Genomic DNA, 19,803 nt, shown 5'->3' with positions numbered 1-19,803 from the left:
CACACTGAGGTTGTTGCAAACCTGATTGAGTTTCTTTGTTATGCTGAACACACAAGATGATATTTCTCAGAATTTGGATAACTAAACGATCAACAGCAGCCATTGACTTCCATAGTATTGGGGGGAAAAAATATTATGTAAGTCAATGGCTACTGTTAACTACTTGGGTTACACCAATTATTCAAAACATTCTTTTTTTAGTGTTAAAAAGACTGGCAAGACTCCAGAACGGTTTATATGTAATATACAGTATAGGTACAGTACAATACAGGTATCTCTTCAAATGTGAACTGACCTAGAACCAGGCTCCTTCAACTCAGAACTCAACCTTCTCTCCAGATTACTTTTTATTTAACACGAGATGAAGTGACAGGGCTTGGTAAGCCTCTTACATAAAGCCTTACAGTAAACAGCACCACAGAAACATCTGAGTTGTGTTAGAATGCAATTACATTTCAGAAATACTGATGGAGCTGAATTAAGAGACTTTATTGGTAACTTACAGCTCAGAAAGTTGCACATAACTCAAAATAAAATAAAAAAAACATTACTAGTAACAATTTCAATTTGGACCATTTGGTTTTTAACAGGGAGAGAATGGTGACAACAAAAATGCATCTCAGGGAAGAAAATCCTAGATCTGAAGCACAGGCACTGAGCTGTACAGTTGCTGCTAATGGCCGTACCTGAAAAACAGAGAGTATGAGTATTAATACAAACATTTACAACCAATAAAAGATATGTCAGAAAATGTGGGATTAGATCAACAATGCATGATCCCTTCTGAACGATAAACATAATGAAGAAACAAAATGACTCACTTCTGGAACTCCCACTCTCTGTTGTCCAGAGGACACACCTGTCTGGTCTTCAGCCAGCGAGAGATGCAGTGGAAATGAAACGCATGCTGGACAAACCAAAAAACAACACCATCATAACACGACCGAACAGACCACAGTCCACACTTTTGATTTCAACAAATCAAATATAGTTGGTGGGTGTAGATGTGATCATACTCACATTACAGACTCCCCAGGCCACTGTGCACTCCTCTGATGTAGCTGACGCCTGATTAGCCTGACACTCTATACCTGAAGAAAGATGAACCAGGCGACTCACTTAATAGCAGCTGAAAGTGTGTTAAACAAGAAACTACAATATAATACAGGAGATGATACTTACAGAGGTCCATAATGTGATTTCTACAAATGGCACAGTTGTCCACCACAATGTCCCAAGCCCACAGAGCCACAGCGTTCCACTGCAAGAGAATTAATTCAACCAGTCAGGTCTCTCAACACAACTTCATGGCGATTCAGAATTATTTTACATTTACTTACTCCTACAATCTCATTTGTGCATTTTTGTACAATCTGCGTACACCCTCAGTGACAGTTATGTTGAGTGGTTGACATGTATGCAGTTTTTTTTCCTTTCTAAACTTGTATGCTTCACCAATTGGTTATTAAGGTTCACATCAAAATAGATACAATAGCAAAATAGTTGCATTTCCCAGTGAGACTGGGATCCAACCCAATATAAATTTCAATTCATCAGGAAATAAAACGGATCTTGCAATCCATACACACAGATCGGAAGATACATGCAAAAATTGGAATGTATCTGAAATGAATTTACAAAGTAATGTTATGGAACTTCCTGAGTGATTTCTATTAGTGCTTCATTTATTTTAGTGGCCTAGTTTAATAATCTCTCTGGTTACGCAGCAGAATTTACTAGAGTTCAAATCTAAAGCGTCAAGAACGCCCAAATGACATGTGTCGATCAGATTCCACATATTAACTGGACATATTAAAAGCTGACTGTAATCATAATCAGAACACAGGAAAGTGGTTAACATAAATAATGATGATGAGAAAGAGTAGCGCCGCCGATGCTAACCGGGGATTATAAACACGCCGCTGTGAAAGAGTTTACATTTTAAAGAGACTACGCTGTTTAAATGTATAATATACTTAAGATTAATACTTAACACTGACGTCTCAATAGCACTGTACCTTTTTCACTTCAAAACGCTTTTTACTGGCTCCACTGTTAGCTCCACCTGGGGTGTCTACGTCCATTGCGGCCGCCATGTTTGCTAATGTGATCTCGCGAGAGTGAGTGAGATCGCATAGTTCCTTAGTTAATAATCAGCGGATAGGTTTCCCCGTAAATAAAACAATTCTTAGCAGTTTATAATTCTGCTTATATTAAAACATTAATATACTTAAGTTGGTATTCTCGGAATATCTATCGTAAAGTAAGCGCTACTGTTTTATCGGTAAGCGGAAAAGATCAGGTTCCACCGAGATTTGAACTCGGATCGCTGGATTCAGAGTCCAGAGTGCTAACCATTACACCATGGAACCAGACGGGATAATAAATGACATATTTAACAAAGACTAAGTTTTTTGCTTATTTTTACATCTCCTATATAGATGCAGTAGACCTATCTTTCATGTGTAAAAAAAAAAAAAAAAAAACCTTAGCATGTCCATTTACAGTGGGTATTGAAAAGAACCTCTTTAAAATAACAGTTTTGCTGCTTTGCAGCCTGAAATGAAGACAGACGCTGTTTTTGTTTATCTATTATAAACAGAGAGGAAAAAAGAAATGATAACAAATCTCACCTCACCTGTCAGACCACTCAGTTATATAATCCCAGAGGATCTGGGACAGTTAAGGAGTTAATATATTTTTTTATTCCCCCAATATTATTTGCACCTTTACTTTCTCTTCATTTGTAAGTAAAAACTTTAAAGTTACCTGTTTTTCTTTCGACCAGCCAATGATGATTACCCCCCAAACTCTGCTGACATTTTTTTATTCATTAGAATTCATGGCTAATTTTGATTTGACAGTCAGGAGATGGATGCTTGCCGTCTGTAGCATGGTGCAGTTTTTCCATCTACCAGCAGGGGCCATATTATCCATGCTAAATCAAGCTTGAAGACGACTTTTAATACAAAAGCAAAATGTAGTTTATAATGTGACGTCAAAAGTATAATTTGTATTATGTAATCTGCATACTTGGAGAAGTTCGGGTTTTGCTGGTTACTCCACTTCCTATTTCCTCAACAGTTTCAAACGGTTCAGAAAAGAGGAAGGATATTTCTTTATAATTGTTTACATTACTATTTATTTATTGTTGGTTGTAGGTAACTTACTATGTTCGTTTGGAAGCCGTGATGCGATGCTTTTTAAAAATGCACATTTAAAATTCACTAAAACATACAACGAACCAGAAACACCACACTTCAGCTGTTGAGGAAGCGGGGGTGTGAAATTCAACTTGATCGATATGTTTTTTTAGCCAATCGTTGAGGAACATCAGTGCTGCTAGCCAATCAGGTTGAAGAAGAACGGAAACCCCCGAGCTTGCACGAAGCTGTCCGAAAGACACTTGTGGAAAGATAAGTTGCGCACAAGGGGTTGCGGAGGAAATAACACTTGAGAATTGCTTCTGCAAGTCTATATTTTGTTTTAAGATCAGAAGTGAAACCAATTGTTTCTTTTTAAAGAGCAGAGAATGAATCGCTTTCACCTGTTCGCGTTTTTAATTGGGATGTTCATTGCGGACAGCCAAGCAATAATCAGGTAAATGCATCAATGATCTTATTATCGATTTATAAGCGCGTTTTATGCTAAAATATTTAAATATTAAATTATGAAACATTTTTGCTTATAAAAACTTCAACAGCACCATTATGACTTTGCACATTTACCTTCACTATTTGTATATTTCAAGAGTCTTCAAACAACAGTCCGATGCATTATATTTAATAATACTAGCCATGTTGCAATAAACAGTGCTGCTTTTGAAGTGCTGTATTGTATAAAAGTTTAATATAGCATCAACTGGTGTGGATCAGGAAGTTCTAGGGTTGCAGTTCAGTCAGTTAGTTAGTTATATGTGTGAACTGCTGTGGTTGGGTTGCAACATTGTGTAAGCTTGCAACTAAAATAAAAACTTCATAGGAGAAACATTTAAACGCTTATTCATAATAAAAGGAGCTGACATTCATGCATACAGGTACCTTACAATGAAAACTACTGCACTACAACTTGAGTAAAAGTCTAAAGCGTAAGGCCTACCTTATTTTAACAGTACTGAAGTATTTTACTCCTAATGTAGGCTCAAAGATGCACTAGTAAAAGAGACAGAAATAGTTGATTTGTGAGGAGAGCAATCACGTTTATTTTCAAAAACCAAAATAAAACTCAACTTTAAAATTGCAAAAAAGGAGTCCTTCAAAAAGGTATCTTCAGTACTGATAGCTAAATGTTATTTTGTGTGTGTGTCTTTTATTTATTTGTTTTACTTATTTTGTTAATTTAATTTTTACAATTATAACAGATAAGAAAACCAGGATAATATTGAAGAAAAAAAAAGTTAAGTGACATTAAAAAAATCTAAGCCACCTTGTTCTGGATGAGCTGTTTTCGGCCTCATTGCTAAGGAACTCACATTCAAGTAGCCTTATTGAAAAGTTTGGGTGAATAAGTGCAAAACGCACAAGATAATGTACTTTCAGTGCCCTGTAGTTGGTGATATCTCTTCTTTCATAGCAGAAATAAACTGCTGCAGCAAATGTTAGGTGCCATGCAAAATGTAATGTGTAATTGCTACCATGGCCGCAGGGTTTGAACATTAGTGAGGTCTTGAGTGGGGTTAAGAATTGTCCTATAATAACCCCACATACAACTCATTATATACACTAAACACCTTAAAAGAGACAGATATGTAGATGTGTGTGAAAGATGTTTTCTCTGTTTTGGAGGAATGAGCATTGTTAAATTATATCACATCGCACCATTACTTCAGGGTAGGGGTAGATCATTTTATCAGTTGTTTATTATTCATTCATCAACACATAGGCATATTACTGTTCTAGTTTTCATTAATAACCATTGTTATAATATAGATGATAACTTTGCCTAGTGATCTTATGAATAATGTTGTTGGCATGACTTTGTGAAAATTTTACTACAATATGAAATAGCATATAGATGTAACAAACTTGTTCTAGATAAAAGATAATATAAAGATAATGCTTACCCTAAATTGAAACTTCACAACAAAACCCGTCCAATCGCTACTCAAAACTAGCCCAACTGTGTTCAGGGGGTAAAATACACCTGTTTTGGTGGGGTTCACCTGATAAAATTTGCAATATTGCTGTTATTGGGGTCGTTATTAAACCCATGGACATGAAAAATAACCCTCGACAAGAGTGTTAAAGTAGCCCAGTTCCATGGTAAAACCACAGACTTAGAAACAGTGACTGTGTGTGTGAGGGCGCAGTCGTGTTGCCAGATCCAGTTATTATGTGTGTCTTATCGATTTATAAGCGCGTTTTATGCGAACATATTTAAAAATTAAATTATGAAACATTTTTGCTTATAAAAACTTCAACTACCCCATTATGACTTTGCACATTTACCTTCACTATTTGTATATTTCAAGAGTCTTCAAACAACAGTCCGGTGCATTATATTTGACTAAAGTGTCAAATTAAGTAGAAAAGACCAGTCCAAAAGACACACATAATAACTGGATATGGCTACACGACTGCACCCTCACACACACACACACACACAGTCACTGTTTCTAAGTCTGTGGTTTTACCATGGAACTGGGCTACTTTAACACTCTTGTCGAGGGTTATTTTTCATGTCCATGGGTTTAATAACGACCCCAATAACAGCAATATTGCAAATTTTATCAGGTGAACCCCACCAAAACACGTGTATTTTACCCCCTGAACACACTTGGGCTAGTTTTGAGTAGCGATTGGACGGGTTTTGTTGTGAAAACCTGGCAACCCTGCAGTTCTGTGTTCTCTCAGAACTTACAAAATGTAGTGGAGTAAAGAGTATAGCTGCTTATTCAAACATTTAGTGAAGTAGAGTGTAAAAGTTGCTAATATCTTTGATACTCAGTTTCCAAAAAGATATTCAAGTACAGTGATTAATTACATTTACTCAAATACTTTACACCTCTGCCGCACAGGTGCATCTCAAAAATGTTAGAATTTCATGGAAAAGTTCTTTAATTTTTTTGTAATTTAATTCAAAAAAGCAAACTTTCTTATATTCTAAATTCACTGCACACAAACTGAAATATTTCAAGAGTTTTAACTCTGATGGTTACGACGGTGTCATTTTATGATGGCCACAATTATACATGCGACACACAGGTGCACTCGCTCAGGTGTTTCATTGCTGTTGTATCCCTAGAATTCCTCTGTACAAGATGCGCACTGTGCGCCGCATACTGGCAGAGAATGGGAGGACTATTAACGAGATCAAATCCATGGCTAGACAGAAAACCTCCGAAGTCAAACTTCCATTATCAGCCACAACAACACATTCACCATCACCAACAAAACTGCCCCCACCTGTAGAGAAACTCACCAACTTCATGGATGTAAGAGAATGTGGCATCAGTTACTGATTATGCGTTTGGTTTTTGCATGAGGAGTATAGGAATTCTGACTGTCCTTTCTCTTTCTCTCATTTCAGGCTCAGTATTTTGGAGTGATCAGTATAGGCACCCCTCCTCAGGACTTCACTGTGCTGTTTGACACTGGATCATCCAACCTCTGGGTTCCATCTATCCATTGTTCCTACCTGGACATTGCATGCTGTGAGTGACGCTTTGGGTTGTTGAACTGGTATGGATTTCTTTTTTCTTTAGTAACTTTGTTACTCCGGCTGTCTCTCAGGGTTGCACCGTCGTTACAACTCTAAGAAATCAAGCACTTATGTTCAGAATGGCACCGAGTTCTCGATCCGATACGGCACCGGGAGTCTCTCTGGCTTCATCAGTCAGGATGCAGTCACTGTGAGTAAAGACTTCAGGAACCGGTCATGATAGCTGTAAAAGCTTCAAAATAACAAGAAAAGCATCTTGAAAATAACTATACACTATATTACAGGCTTCTTAAAGAAATCTGATAACTTTGTGTGAAAAACAGATCAACATTGTTTAAAAAGGAACTAATAATGTTGCTGAGGCTTGTGTTATTTTATTATCATTTATATTATGTAAAAAAAAATTGAATGGACTTTCAGTTAATTTATTTTATGTTGTTATATGTGACCCTGTCTTGACCACAAAACCAGTCTTAAAGGGATAGTTCACCCAAAAATCAAAATTATGTCATTAATAACTCACCCTCCTGTCGTTCCAAACCAGTAAGACCTCCGTTTATCTTCGGGATGACAGTTTAAGAATTTAAAAAAAGTTAACAGCGAACCGTTTAAAACGATTCAGTTCGATTTGGTGAACTCTCGGACTAAATCTAAAATATCTTAAACTGTCATCCCGAAGATAAACGGAGGTCTTACTGGTTTGGAACGACATGAGGGTGAGTCATTAATGACATAATTTTGATTTTTGGGTGAACTATCCCTTTAAGTCGCTGTGGTATATTTGTAGCAATAGGCAAAAATATATGATGTGGGTAAAAAAATACAGATTTTTCTTTTATGCCAAAAATCATTAGGATATTAAGTAAAGATCATGTTCCATGAAGATATTTTGTAAATTTCCTCCTGTAAATATATCAAAACTTAATTTTTGATTAGTATGCACTGCCAAGAACTTCATTTGGACAACTTCAAAGGTGATTGTCTCAGTATTTTGATGTCTTTGCACCCTCAGATTCCAGATTTTCAAATAGTTGTGTCTCTGTCAAATAGTGTTGATCCTAATAAACCATACATCAGTGGAAAAATTTTCGAAAAATTGACCATTATGACAGGTTTTGTGGTCCAGGGTCACATATGTGCATTTGTCTTTTTTATTAGATTTTTAAATATCACTTTTTTTGTCGTTTTAGTAAAAAATTTAGTACTTTAATACACTACACAGATTTTCGTCCTGATTTACAGTCAAGGAAGAGTCATAGATAATAGTTAAAGTTCAGAGCCATTCTGCATGATTTCGGGCAGTCAGAGTTGTCAGATTTCACAGAAAATCATGTAGTATATGATGGCCACAGACTCTGATTTGTTTATTCATTTATTTTAGCTTTAGATTGTGACTCCACCCAGTTAACACTGACATTCACTGTTTTTTTGGGGTAGGGGTGTTGGGTACATAGCGTTTAAATTTCTCAAGCAATTTTTGATGCTTGAGTTTGTGTTCAGATCAGATTGGAAGTGTGTGATCCTCAGTCATTTAGTGTGTGATGCCCAGTTTTTCTCCAACTATTTGCCAGGCATAATTATTATATTTAAATAGTTTTAGTTAATGATGAACACACTATTCGAGGCATCAGCATGCCTAAACACGCACACATTTGTTTCTGTCTGTAGTTGGCCGGGCTGAAGGTGCCAAACCAGCAGTTTGCGGAGGCGGTCAAACAGCCTGGGATTGTGTTCGCGGTGGCACGTTTTGATGGCATCCTGGGCATGGCATACCCCGCCATTTCTGTAGATGGGATTACGCCGCTGTTTGACACGGCCATGGCTGCCAAAATCCTGCCCCAGAATCTCTTCTCGTTTTATATAAACCGGTAAGCCTCTCTTCTGCTCAGTTCAACGTACATTTGACTGGTATTTCAGATTATTTATCCAATTGGAAGACCTTTAATATTGACACGGGAGAGTTGGGAAAGGAATTTGGAAATGACATTGTGTCCCTTATCTGGGGTTCCTCTATTTTCTTCTCCTTTTTGCTTTCATAATGGTGAAGAATGCGTGACCTTCAGCATGAGAGAATTGTATTTATTCTTGTGTTAAATGGTCATGCATGACTCTGATTACTGCTTGCATAGCAGCGCCGCCCTCTTCTCGCTTTCCTAATTGATCACACTATAGTTGATTGTTCTGTCTGCATAAAAAGCCTCTTTTACTAATTGCATGATTCATGGCTGAAATGAAGTGTATATGTGGGTTAGGCTTCGCTTACATTTTTGGGACCAAATGTCTATATAAGACACTTCAAACTTAGTCACCTGTGTTGTAGTGACATTCATCACTGCTCTCTAATGAACATGCTACATCTCATCACTAAATGTTGTGTGCAGGGACCCTGCAGGTGCGGTTGGAGGTGAGCTGATGCTGGGAGGCTTTGACCAGAAGTATTTTGACGGTGGTCTGCATTACGTCAACGTCACACGAAAAGCCTACTGGCAGATAAAGATGGATGAGTATGTGATCACTATTACTATAACACCCATGTTTCAACAGCCAAGGCTGTGGCATTTAGACCGATATACTTCATTGTTTTTGTTTTTGATTTTAGTTTTATGATGGTCAGAAACTGTGACAGATCCGATTTTTACTGATGACTTATTGCATATATTGGTCATCTCACAACAGAGTTCAGGTGGGTGGCACTCTTACCCTCTGCAAAAACGGATGCCAGGCAATTGTTGACACGGGGACATCAATGATCACAGGGCCGGTTCAAGAGGTGCGGGCCCTGCAGAAGGCCATCGGAGCCATTCCACTGCTGATGGGAGAGGTGAGGAGCAGTCCGGCGAAAATACCTTCATCAAAACATATTCAATGAACCATTTATCATTTATTCTTTATTGATAGATTTATTTATTTTCATTTATTTAATTGGTCCACTTCAATTTCAATTTGTTGACATGTTCATCGCCATTTTATTTGCAGCATAAAGTGAGTGGTAATGTGAATATTTTGATGTTTTTCCTCCTTTTCAGTACTGGATTGACTGTAAGAGGATTCCATCACTTCCTGTTGTTTCCTTCAGCCTGGGAGGGAAGATGTTTAACTTAACTGGAAAGGACTATGTTTTGAAGGTGCGTCGCTCTCTTTACAGAATCTGGTGGGGTTTGGAAATAGGTTGGAAAGGGACATTATAGATGAACTTAACTTATTTAGAAGTGCAGTTCCTTGGAATAAATAACCAGAGTCTTTGATGTGAAAAATTATGGTTAAAATGGTGGCTAAAAGATGGATGTTTGGTATGTGAAGACGTCATTTTGAATTAGTCAATTGCTCAGTTTGTATGCATGGTTTGTGATTGTTTGAATAGAATTTAACATTTTATATTGTGTAATGGGTTTGGGATACGTTTTCTTCACTTTCATACATGCCTCCAATTATTTTAAAGGATAGTTCACCAACAAATGAAAGTCTGCTTAAAATAAAAGGATCCTCTGCAATGAATTGGTGCCAAACATCAATTTTGGGGGAGTATTGCAATGTTTTTATCAGTTGTTTGGACTCTCATTCCGACGGCACCCATTCACTGCAGAGGATCCATTGGTGAACAAGTGTTTTAATGTTAGATTCCTCTAAATCTGTTCTGATAAAGAAACAAACTTTACGTCCTGGATGGCTTGAGGGTAAACGTTCAGCAAATCTTCATGTTTTCGTGAGCTATTTCTTTAATTACATCAAGGACGACGTTGCATGGGATGATTTTCTTTTTCTAATACACTGAAAATCAAAATAATTCCAATCAAAATCAAACAATTTCTGTTGCTTCTATGTTTGGGATCTAATGGAATCTCAGGACAGTCAATAAAACCCCTTTGGAACTGGATAAAGCATTGAATAATTGAATACTTCACATCAGTTTAACTCGCTTCTCTCTTTTCTCAGGTGACTCACATGGGTGTGAGTGTTTGTCTGTCTGGCTTTATGGCTATGGATATCCCGCCCCCCGCCGGGCCGCTGTGGATTCTGGGAGATGTGTTCATCGGCCGCTACTACACGGTGTTTGACAGGGAGGCAGACCGCGTGGGCTTTGCTCCTGCTAAATGAAAAGAGGGAAAATCGCATTATTGTATTTTACTGGACCTAATGGACCATTAGCAATACAGAAAGCACTGGTTGAAGTTGTTAAATCTCTTGCCATTTGAAATATGCAACATAACGAAAATCAACACATTTCTGACTGATGGGATGTTTTTCCAAGTATGAAACTCAACGCCTGAAAAAGAGCTCTAGAAGATTTGCTTGTTTTTATTTTGCACTGATTCAATCGATTAAGTCAAAGTATGCTTTTTATTTTATAATTAAGCTATGAATTTGGTTTTGTAGAAACTTTTACAAAGATTGATTAAATTGCCGGTAGAAGAATAGCACACTGTATTTGTGGCCCTCTTATGTGTTTGAGTGTCCTTTTGTCAGTTGACTTTTGTATGTGTGTGTAAACCATTTTGATAATATTGGTGTGAATTTATGGATTTATCATGAAATGTAAAGCTGATCAAGACTACTTCTTTACGGTCTAATCATCATTTAAGTTTTCATAACTCAAAATTGCAGCAAAGGTTCTTCCAAACCTGAAGTTAAATAAAGTGTTGTTTGTAGTTGTGTGTTTGGTCTGTGTTCTGTAGACACACTGTCTGGAGTTTAATTTACTTGGTAAGATTTTCAAGGAAGTTGTTTTCTAGATGCACAGGGAAATGTCATAAAGAGGCCATGCTCATAAATGGCTCGTCTGAAACCTGAACTAAACTGCTCGACTGATGGTGGTTTTCCACTTTTACTTTTTTGGTATTTGTTGAATCCCATGTGGTCTATTGTCAGCTATTGGATTTGCGCAAATAATTCACAATAACACTATAATACAGTTTCACTCCAGTCGACTTTATATTCATCCTTTGTTCAGTATTGCAGTCCAGAGACCGAGGCACGAAACACTCTTACAGAACAAACGATACAAAGTGCGGTTTAATAAAAAATACGAATCACCAGGAAATGAAGACACAAGTACACAAGCATCACATGCAAAGTACTAGGCCAAGCTAAACTCCACTAGAGATCTACTTTTGGATTCGGTGCTGCCCTTTCATATCATTCGCTAGGTACTGCTACATCACACAGGGAGACACAGGTGTTCTGGTTACACAAGCAAAATAAATGCTTCGAAACATAAACAAGATCTCCTGCGAGTTTTGGCATTTCTTATCCGAGACGTAGCCTGTTGTATATTTTGTTCGAACAAACGTCACTCTCCAAGCACAAAGTATGATCATAACAAGATATACATAAATACTTTCACACTGATTTTTTTTGGTTACATTTGTACAATCAATACAAAAATACTAAAATGTCTCTATGAAGTCTTTTTTATTACAGGTTTCGGTGTACAATACCGTCTTTCGGTTCACCCAAACGTTCCATATAACTCACAGCCTCAAAACATTGAACCGAGAGTGTTTTTAAACTATTCTAAATATTTAAGGAGGTCTGCATGGGTTTCCTTGGTTTATTAGGCAGCTTTAATATAATAAAAATCCCATCTACTCTTTGTATAGCCATTCTAAATATGTGTTTTGATTATTAATTCAGGTTTTAATCTTCATCTGGTTTCAGCAGTGTGGTAATAACCCGTGTCAACCATTTAAATAACATCATATCTCTTCAACATTTCTATGAGTGACTTTTGAAAGATAACTCAGATAACGTAACTGAAAATAAGCATGTATGCTACATTATCAACTAAAAAAATCAGAACATAATACCACAGTTGCACTCCTTGTATAATAAGTAATTTGCATATATGGCACAAACCGACAAGAAAGATGGAAATACGTTTATGAAAAATCGCTGGAAATTTAGTCTAGGGTTGCAAAAAGGTGGTAAATTTCCAGAAAATGTTGGAAACTCTCCAGGATTTTTTTGAATATTGCTGGGATTTTTGGAAAGTTTCCGGAAATGTATCCCCACTTTGCAACGCTATTAGTAACTGAAAGATAATTTGAAAACCTGCCATCTGATTAATCTAAAACACCTCCCCATGTCATATATATATTTCTCAAAATTCACTCTGATGAAAGCTTTTTGATGAATCCAAGAACAAATTGGAGAAAATACTGAACAATTTTCCACATAACAAATAACTGCCGAACATAAAACCATGAATTTCATAGATCAAATGTAACGTATCAAATTACCGTCATAGAAACTCATGGCATTTTGGGTAACAGCAAACACAGAAGAGATGATGGTGCTTGAATTTATAATAAAATATCACTGAAGCCAGAATCTGATTCTCCACTAGATAAATAAACAATCAACATTACACTTCACTGTGAATTAGGACAATCAAAAACACTGAAATGATGTAAGATAGGCCACATCAAATATGACCAACAGATGAGGTTGTAGTAGCTGAAAATAACTGATGATGGTATGACTGACAAAAATATGAATGTGTAAAAAACAATGAGGTTACTGCTCTACTGAGAACAAGACATGTATGTGTATCAACTCAACTCAAAGGTAGTAGCATGTGTGAAAGCGTGTTTGCTAAACAGTTCTCAAAAGGCATTCTGGGTCGGACAATGCACAGTAGAGTGTGTATCCCAGTTCATCTATTTCCTGTGGCGTTAGCTCACAGAACAGATCGACTTTGAGATTAAGGATGCATGGTAGCCTCCCAGCCTCTAGGTGTCCCACTAGTGCACGAAGCAGCTGCATGAAACGATCGGCGAGAGCTTCCTGAGTCCAATCGCCCTCCTGTTCACACAGGAGAAGGATTGCATTACTGAGCTGGCTTGCGTTTAACCGTGCCAGCGCTGGATTCAGTTTACACACAGCTTTAACGACTTTAAGACATGCGCAACGACATCCAGAGTCTTCCTGATCGAGTGCACGCAACTTTGCTGTTTGCGCCATGTGAAAACTCTGCCGCCACAGGTTCTCATGCCGTTCAGCGGCCAATCGATGCGGTTTGGCGATCAGCGAGACGCCGTCCTCCATAACAAGCAATGGGAGGAAGTCCACATAAAGGCGACGGTCTGTTTCATACTGCACTTCTAGTGCAAGCGTTTCTGACGGGACCACAGGTCGGATGACATAATCTAAAACACTACCGATGGCGGGCCAGTTGATGGAGCCTGCGACAAGCTTCTCGAAGACTTCTAGGATGCTCTTTGGGGAAAGGTAGCCACCCACCATGCAGCGGTCCCAGTAGCTGCTTCCACGCGGGAAGTACTCAAGGTTTTCCCGACGAACCAGCCAGAAGCCAGGAACATTCATGATGGTGTCCTCACCAGGAACGAATGACCAGAGATTCTTCTCAAGGATCATGGGTACCATTAGCTGGGCGTGGTCAGCAGTAACCACCTAAAAATTTGAAAAATGAAGAGTGAGGGGTGAATTAAAAACCAAGGCCGACCGATATGGTTTTTCGGGAGTGATACCGATATTAGGGAGTAAAAAAAAATCTTTTAAGATATTCTTATATTATAGTACAGTACCAGTCAAAAGTTTGGACACTTTCCCATTCGTGTGTCCAAACATTTGAATACGGTATATACATAAACAGAATATATATATACATAAACATTTTTTACAATGATCACTCAAATGTGATCAAACACTTACAATGATGTGACAGAGATGTGTGATGGAGTCAAGGCATCTAACAATTTAACAATAAAAATTTAACAAACTTTACTATCCAAAATGAGTCTGACATCAGTGCACTGAACAGTAAAGCTGAAGTTTATTCAACTTTAATTCAATTTCATTCAACTTTATTCAGCATATTCACCGATACTTATATATCGGCGACAAGCTTATATCGGCAAATATATTATATATATTGGTCAGACTCTATTAAGATCATTCAAAAATAGGAAATGAATACTTTAATTCAACAAGCACGCATTATATTGTAATAATATTTCACAATATTACAGTTTTTATTGTATTTTATAATGTATATTTTATATGTATTTGATTAAGTAAATGCAGCTTTGGTGAGCAGAAGAGACTTTACCATCTATCAGAAGCACTTGAATTAAAGGCCATGTTTTTCCTATATTCTTAATAATTATGTGACAGAATTAAAACACTCAGAACTGATCACCCTTGTTCTCACCTGAAGGTCATCATATAGACTTCCGCTCAGGTACATTTCTCGGAGAGGCATATCGGGTAGTTTGGCATGGAGAAAGACTCTGAGCTCCGCACAGATATCCAACGCAGCCCTGCGAGCGGCGGCCTGCTCCTCCGAGGGGATCGCCACTCGTTCATGAAAGAAGGCCCAGAGGTGTTCCTGCAGTGAGAGGCGCATCCGTGCCTTCTGGAGTTCAGCCTTAACAGGGCGGCCACCACCCCGGCCCATGACACGATGTAAAGAATCTAAACAAAAAAAGCAGAGGAAAACAAAAATAGACATATGACATCAATTTAGCATACTTAAACATTTAGACACCTTCCAAAGTTCAAAACCTGGTAGAATAATTCTACTTAATCACAACACACAGCCTAAAGCAAGACAATCTTCAATCTTACTTCACATCGACTAGTAATTCAGACAAGTCACCAACTAGTCAAAAATTATCAAACTTATCCCTAATGCCTATACAACAAAAGAAGGGTCTACAGAAACAGCGTTTTAGTTAAAAAAGGGTTTAAATACCCACAGAGCAAGTAAAGCAGACAGTCCAATATGTAGAAGCCTGGTAAACAATAAGGATACAGGTTAGGATGAGATAAACCAGGAAAAAACGTGTCCATGATGACCCAGGATAAAATAAATAAATAAAAGTTCATTAAAATTACAAATTATGAATGAAAATAAAAAATAAACAGATACAAAAACAATTAAATTTCCTCAAATCTATAAAAAAACAGTTCAATAATATGCAACAAACTAGTGTTCGACCAATATGTGTTTTTTGACAGCCGATGCCGATATCTTGGAAAGCAGTGGGGGGGGGGGGGGGTGATAGCCAATAATTTTTTTTTTAAATTATTATTATTAATATTTAAGAAATATGAAATAATTTGACAGTGGATTAAAAAAAGGTAAAATATGTAAAAGAAACATACTTTAGATGACAGTATTTTTCACAATTAAATAAATATTTAATAAAATTATTATATATATAAAAAAGTAAACACTGTAACCAACAGGGCAATCAGTATTCTGCGTTTGGTCTCAAGTTTTTGTGCATTGGGAAACATATTTTTTTAAATAAAGCAAGGGTAACACTCATATTACATACAGCACACAGTGAAAATGACATGAATATGACAGTTGGCAAATGCATAAAGCACAGCATAATTTGACATCACGAGTTTAAAGTTTAAAGCATTCAATTCACACGGACCGACCGTCACAGAGAACACACGATCATGCTGGATAAAAATGCACACTTCACAAGATCTCACAGCTGGATTCGACTGAGTTTGCAGGGTTTGTGAAATTAAATGTTCATTAGTTGTTCAAAGATTTGTTTAAATTATATAAATGTGTATTTGAAAAATGCCAAATATCGTCCGATATATCGGCATTGGTGATATATAGGTTGACCAATAGAACAAAACTAAAACAAACAGACAGTTGAAAAGCACACATTTTCTCAAGGCTGTTGCATACAAAAGCACAGGATGTTAAGCATGCAAGGCACCAGAGATTCATTACCTGGCTTGAAGGAGCTGGAGGAGGTGGGAAGCGTCTGTAGAGAGCGGCTGACGTTCTGTTTCATGTCATGGTTCAGCGTCCGTGGTGACGACCCCAGCCAGCTTGGTTCCTCCCAGCTTCTTCGCTCCGATGGGTTGGCTTTAGTGGGACTGGATGGAGCACTGAGTGTTCGATCGTACATCTGAGACAAAGCAGACTCAATTATACAATAATAATAATAATGAAAATATCTACGGTACTGATAACAAAGTATGTACTTTTATGCATGTATGTACTTAATAGGATCTTTTCTTCTTCTCATGAGGTACACTTGTAAGAGGTGCACTAAAACACACCTTTACATGTGGAAAAAAAAAACTACAGAAATTGTGCAAGTCTCTTCCATAATATATAAAAATAAAAGTTGACTTCCATCCTTTCATAACCTCTTTGCAAAGCTGAATTACATTGTGACAGATTCATAAAATAATCCACACTGAACTGCGATGCTTAAATCAAACTGAAATGATCAGAGACGCTGTTAAAACTAAACTTTATCTGCCATTTCATATCATTTGGATTGTGACTCGAGTCGTTTTTGCTGCTCCGTTTCAATAAAAGCTCTTTCAGAAAGACTGGAAGTTACAGTATAGTTTTCAAGATCACTGGAAAAGCGATTCCTTATGACACGACCCCTTTAATTTACCCACAGGATCGAAGAGCATTACTTGTTCCTGTACTCACTCTTTTGACCGCCAGTGTGGCGATCCCGAGCATGGCTGCTCCTCCGACTCCCAGCACCAGCTTTGCATTAGAGAGCACAAAGTCGATCGCTGTGCCAAGCCCACTGTCGTCTTTCTTTCCCTTCCGATCCCCGTTCACTCCTGCCATCGATCTTTTCCCTCCCTGAGACAGAGCAAGAAAGTAAAGGTTAAAGAAAAGACTAGAAATTGATTTTCTCATCAGCTGCAAGCTGTGCAATATGCAGAGCTTATTTGCAGTTCACTAAGTGATGACATCACATGAATCAATGTCACATGACACGGTCTAGTTATGTCAGCAATGGCTTGTGTTGTTATTGGTAAAACATTTTGACAGAGAGAAACAGGTATGGCAGGGCTCGATAAAACAACCGCCCAAGGGAAAGACAGTTTGGAAAATATTAAATATATCAAAACATATTAAAAAGGTTACATTTATTTAACCGTTTACCCTTAAACAGCTGGGAGAAAATCAAGTGTGTGTCAACACACAGTATACCTGTTCGGTCTTAAAGGGTTAAAGTGGCAGCAGCCTAATAGACCTACTGCTGTCTGTGTCATTAATGCTAATCAAACAACCAAAGACAGAGAAAATCTCTTGACTGAATGAATTTTAATTTGAGCTTTAATAAGAATTAATCTTGGTATTACACTGGTATCTAAAATTTTGGTGTCATTAAAAAAAACGTATTATAAATGTAAGATTGAATAGGTTATAACAACAAAAACAGTAACTATTCTTGTTTATTTATTTGTGGCTGGGACGGTGAAAATTCTTAGCATTGAGCTATTTACAGACCAGTGTTATTTTAGTAGTTTTAATACACTTTTATAGTTTTAATTCATAATTTTAATTAGCATTTATTGTTATTTTTACATTTTTTAGTTTTACGCAATTCTCTTATGTGCTTTTGTCATTTTTATTATTATCTTGTATATTCAATTTTTTATTAATGTTTAGTTTCCATTCATTTCTAGTTAGTAATTTTAGTCCTTCAATTTACTTTATATGGGTGTCATGGGATTATTTCAAATTTCAAGTTTTTATTTGTATATAATAAGAAGAACAATACTAATAATCTATTTTATTATAGCTTCAAAAAGTTTTAGCTACTGATAAAAACATCCAGCAAATGCGTACTTCCTACAGTGTTACTGATGCAGAAATCCCTTCTTACCGGCTAGCGGTCAGACTGTCTGTTACTGATGGACCGCTTCTTCTACACCAACCCGCCCAGCCCGCTGCTGAGGAAGAACTGGCCTCTCTTCAGTGCGTCCTCCCTCTCTGCTGGGGCGCTGAGGGTCTGACAGCGCCTGAACTCTCGGGTCACTGTGCGCCGGTAGTAATCTCGGTCGGTGTACTGTAGGTGTTGGCCTGCACGGAGCAGTGCTCGGTACAGCTGCAGCACAGCACTGCGGGACCAGCCGCCCATCAGGGAGAGCTCAGAGCGGCCAGAGACTGACGTCTCACACGCAACTGCAAAAGAAACTGGACGCTTTAACACCACCCTACAATAGATGACAACAGCTCACTGACACTGACCACAACAAAGTGATGTGGTTACTGTTGTCAGATTCAATAAACAGCTGACACACCCATACAAACAGCATTCAGATCACCACAATTCAGTGCTCTTCTTCAAACAAGAATAGTCCACGCGTGTCTTTTCAAAACACACACATGCATTAAACGAGGAACCTCTTGACCACAATCTCAGTCAGGTGACACTGTAATTACATGTGCAACATCACCACTTGTTTTTCTCATTAACATTAGGGCTTTTTTTTTTTTACCAACAAATTATGGGTTGACTTAATTTCTAACCTTTCTAGATTTCTAACCTTACAAATGTGTCCCATACCTTTGTCCTCAAAGATGTTATCTTTTATTATGAAAATCCAAAGCTATTATCCGTTGAATATGTTGTTAATTTTCTTATATAGAAAGCAAAATTCTTCATTCATAAACCGAATTGGCTTAAGTCTCCTTTGCCGTCCCCCTTTTTCTTGTGGAATTGGATTCTCTTGTTTCATCTCTTAGACTTACAAATAACAAAAAGAGTGGTAAGTTTTTGATGTATTATGACAACTTTTCAAAAGAATGTAAGTCTATTTTTGCACTTTTATGTATCAATAAAACTATAATTTGATATGCAAATCCAGAATGGCTGTTTTTATTGTATGATTGTTGGAGTGTATTTATGTCTCGCTTCCCTGTTTTTTTGTATGTCTGTAGTTTTTTTGCAATAAAGAAGAAAAAAAAAGGAGAAAACATTTCAGATTTAAAAACAAACAAACAAACAAACAAAAAATAACACTAGGAATTTATTAAATGTATATATATATATTTTTTTAAACACCTGACTTGATAGCTGAACAAACAAAACAGGAGTAACCACTGCGACAGATTTCTAGCCTGTTCCACACCTAATATTTAGGATTATCAGGTAAAAAAAAATAACCAAATATACGGGAATCAATTCAAGCGAATGTGTATGAAAATGAGACGTTTATAAACAGAGCGGCGGTTATTTGCATGCTACCGTTAGCTAGCCTCTGCTCCAGTGACCTTCTTTAACTCTGTATATATGCCGATAAACTCCTCCTCGGAGGTCTCATGTACTTCATAAACTCGTATTCGGAGCCGATAAAAAACTTGAACTCACGTTTGAAATAGACAGA

At 37.3% G+C, this 19,803-nt stretch overlaps 3 protein-coding genes and 1 non-coding gene across 4 annotated transcripts; 1 reads left to right on the top strand and 3 right to left on the bottom strand.

Annotated features, from left to right (window-relative positions):
- Window positions 1-325: 325 nt before the first annotated feature.
- Window positions 326-2,175, bottom strand: LOC132148532 (RING-box protein 1). Its single transcript, XM_059557219.1, has 5 exons — window positions 2,019-2,175; window positions 1,183-1,261; window positions 1,021-1,091; window positions 822-907; window positions 326-686 (listed from the first exon to the last, which is right to left on the bottom strand). The coding sequence occupies exons 1-5, from the start codon at window positions 2,094-2,096 to the stop codon at window positions 674-676; spliced, it is 327 nt and encodes a 108-aa protein (XP_059413202.1). The 5' UTR covers window positions 2,097-2,175; the 3' UTR covers window positions 326-673.
- Window positions 2,176-2,300: 125 nt separating this feature from the next.
- Window positions 2,301-2,372, bottom strand: trnaq-cug (transfer RNA glutamine (anticodon CUG)). The gene has a single exon. It is a non-coding gene; the product is annotated as a tRNA-Gln (tRNA).
- Window positions 2,373-3,379: 1,007 nt separating this feature from the next.
- On the top strand, window positions 3,380-11,306 carry LOC132148900 (cathepsin D-like). The gene is made up of 9 exons (XM_059557672.1): window positions 3,380-3,600; window positions 6,244-6,433; window positions 6,529-6,652; window positions 6,732-6,850; window positions 8,329-8,528; window positions 9,042-9,164; window positions 9,337-9,481; window positions 9,687-9,785; window positions 10,594-11,306. Exons 1-9 carry the CDS (start codon window positions 3,533-3,535, stop codon window positions 10,753-10,755), a joined length of 1,230 nt encoding a protein of 409 aa, XP_059413655.1. The 5' UTR covers window positions 3,380-3,532; the 3' UTR covers window positions 10,756-11,306.
- Window positions 11,307-11,565: 259 nt separating this feature from the next.
- Window positions 11,566-18,438, bottom strand: mief1 (mitochondrial elongation factor 1). The gene is made up of 5 exons (XM_059557671.1): window positions 18,300-18,438; window positions 17,105-17,266; window positions 16,382-16,562; window positions 14,831-15,093; window positions 11,566-14,070 (listed from the first exon to the last, which is right to left on the bottom strand). Exons 2-5 carry the CDS (start codon window positions 17,249-17,251, stop codon window positions 13,252-13,254), a joined length of 1,410 nt encoding a protein of 469 aa, XP_059413654.1. The 5' UTR covers window positions 17,252-17,266; window positions 18,300-18,438; the 3' UTR covers window positions 11,566-13,251.
- Between the last annotated feature and the right edge of the window lie 1,365 nt (window positions 18,439-19,803).

The sequence above is a fragment of the Carassius carassius genome, chromosome 9 (assembly GCF_963082965.1).
Source record: "Carassius carassius chromosome 9, fCarCar2.1, whole genome shotgun sequence".
Classification (NCBI taxonomy): domain Eukaryota; kingdom Metazoa; phylum Chordata; class Actinopteri; order Cypriniformes; family Cyprinidae; genus Carassius; species Carassius carassius.
Note: the sequence above shows the minus strand (reverse complement) of the source record. Positions and strands in the feature narration are given on the sequence as shown.

Coding starts and splice junctions, on each gene's coding strand:
- LOC132148532 (XM_059557219.1), bottom strand. CDS start 2,096: ATGGCGGCCGCAATGGACGTAGACACCCCAGGTGGAGCTAACAGTGGA. Junction 1,262..2,018: donor AGCGTTTTGAAGTGAAAAAG/GTACAGTGCTAT, acceptor ATTCTCTTGCAG/TGGAACGCTGTGGCTCTGTG. Junction 1,092..1,182: donor AAATCACATTATGGACCTCT/GTAAGTATCATC, acceptor ATCTTTCTTCAG/GTATAGAGTGTCAGGCTAAT.
- mief1 (XM_059557671.1), bottom strand. CDS start 17,251: ATGGCAGGAGTGAACGGGGATCGGAAGGGAAAGAAAGACGACAGTGGG. Junction 16,563..17,104: donor CCACACTGGCGGTCAAAAGA/GTGAGTACAGGA, acceptor GCTTTGTCTCAG/ATGTACGATCGAACACTCAG. Junction 15,094..16,381: donor CTCCAGCTCCTTCAAGCCAG/GTAATGAATCTC, acceptor TTTTTTGTTTAG/ATTCTTTACATCGTGTCATG.
- LOC132148900 (XM_059557672.1), top strand. CDS start 3,533: ATGAATCGCTTTCACCTGTTCGCGTTTTTAATTGGGATGTTCATTGCG. Junction 6,434..6,528: donor AACTCACCAACTTCATGGAT/GTAAGAGAATGT, acceptor CTCTCATTTCAG/GCTCAGTATTTTGGAGTGAT. Junction 8,529..9,041: donor TTCTCGTTTTATATAAACCG/GTAAGCCTCTCT, acceptor TGTTGTGTGCAG/GGACCCTGCAGGTGCGGTTG.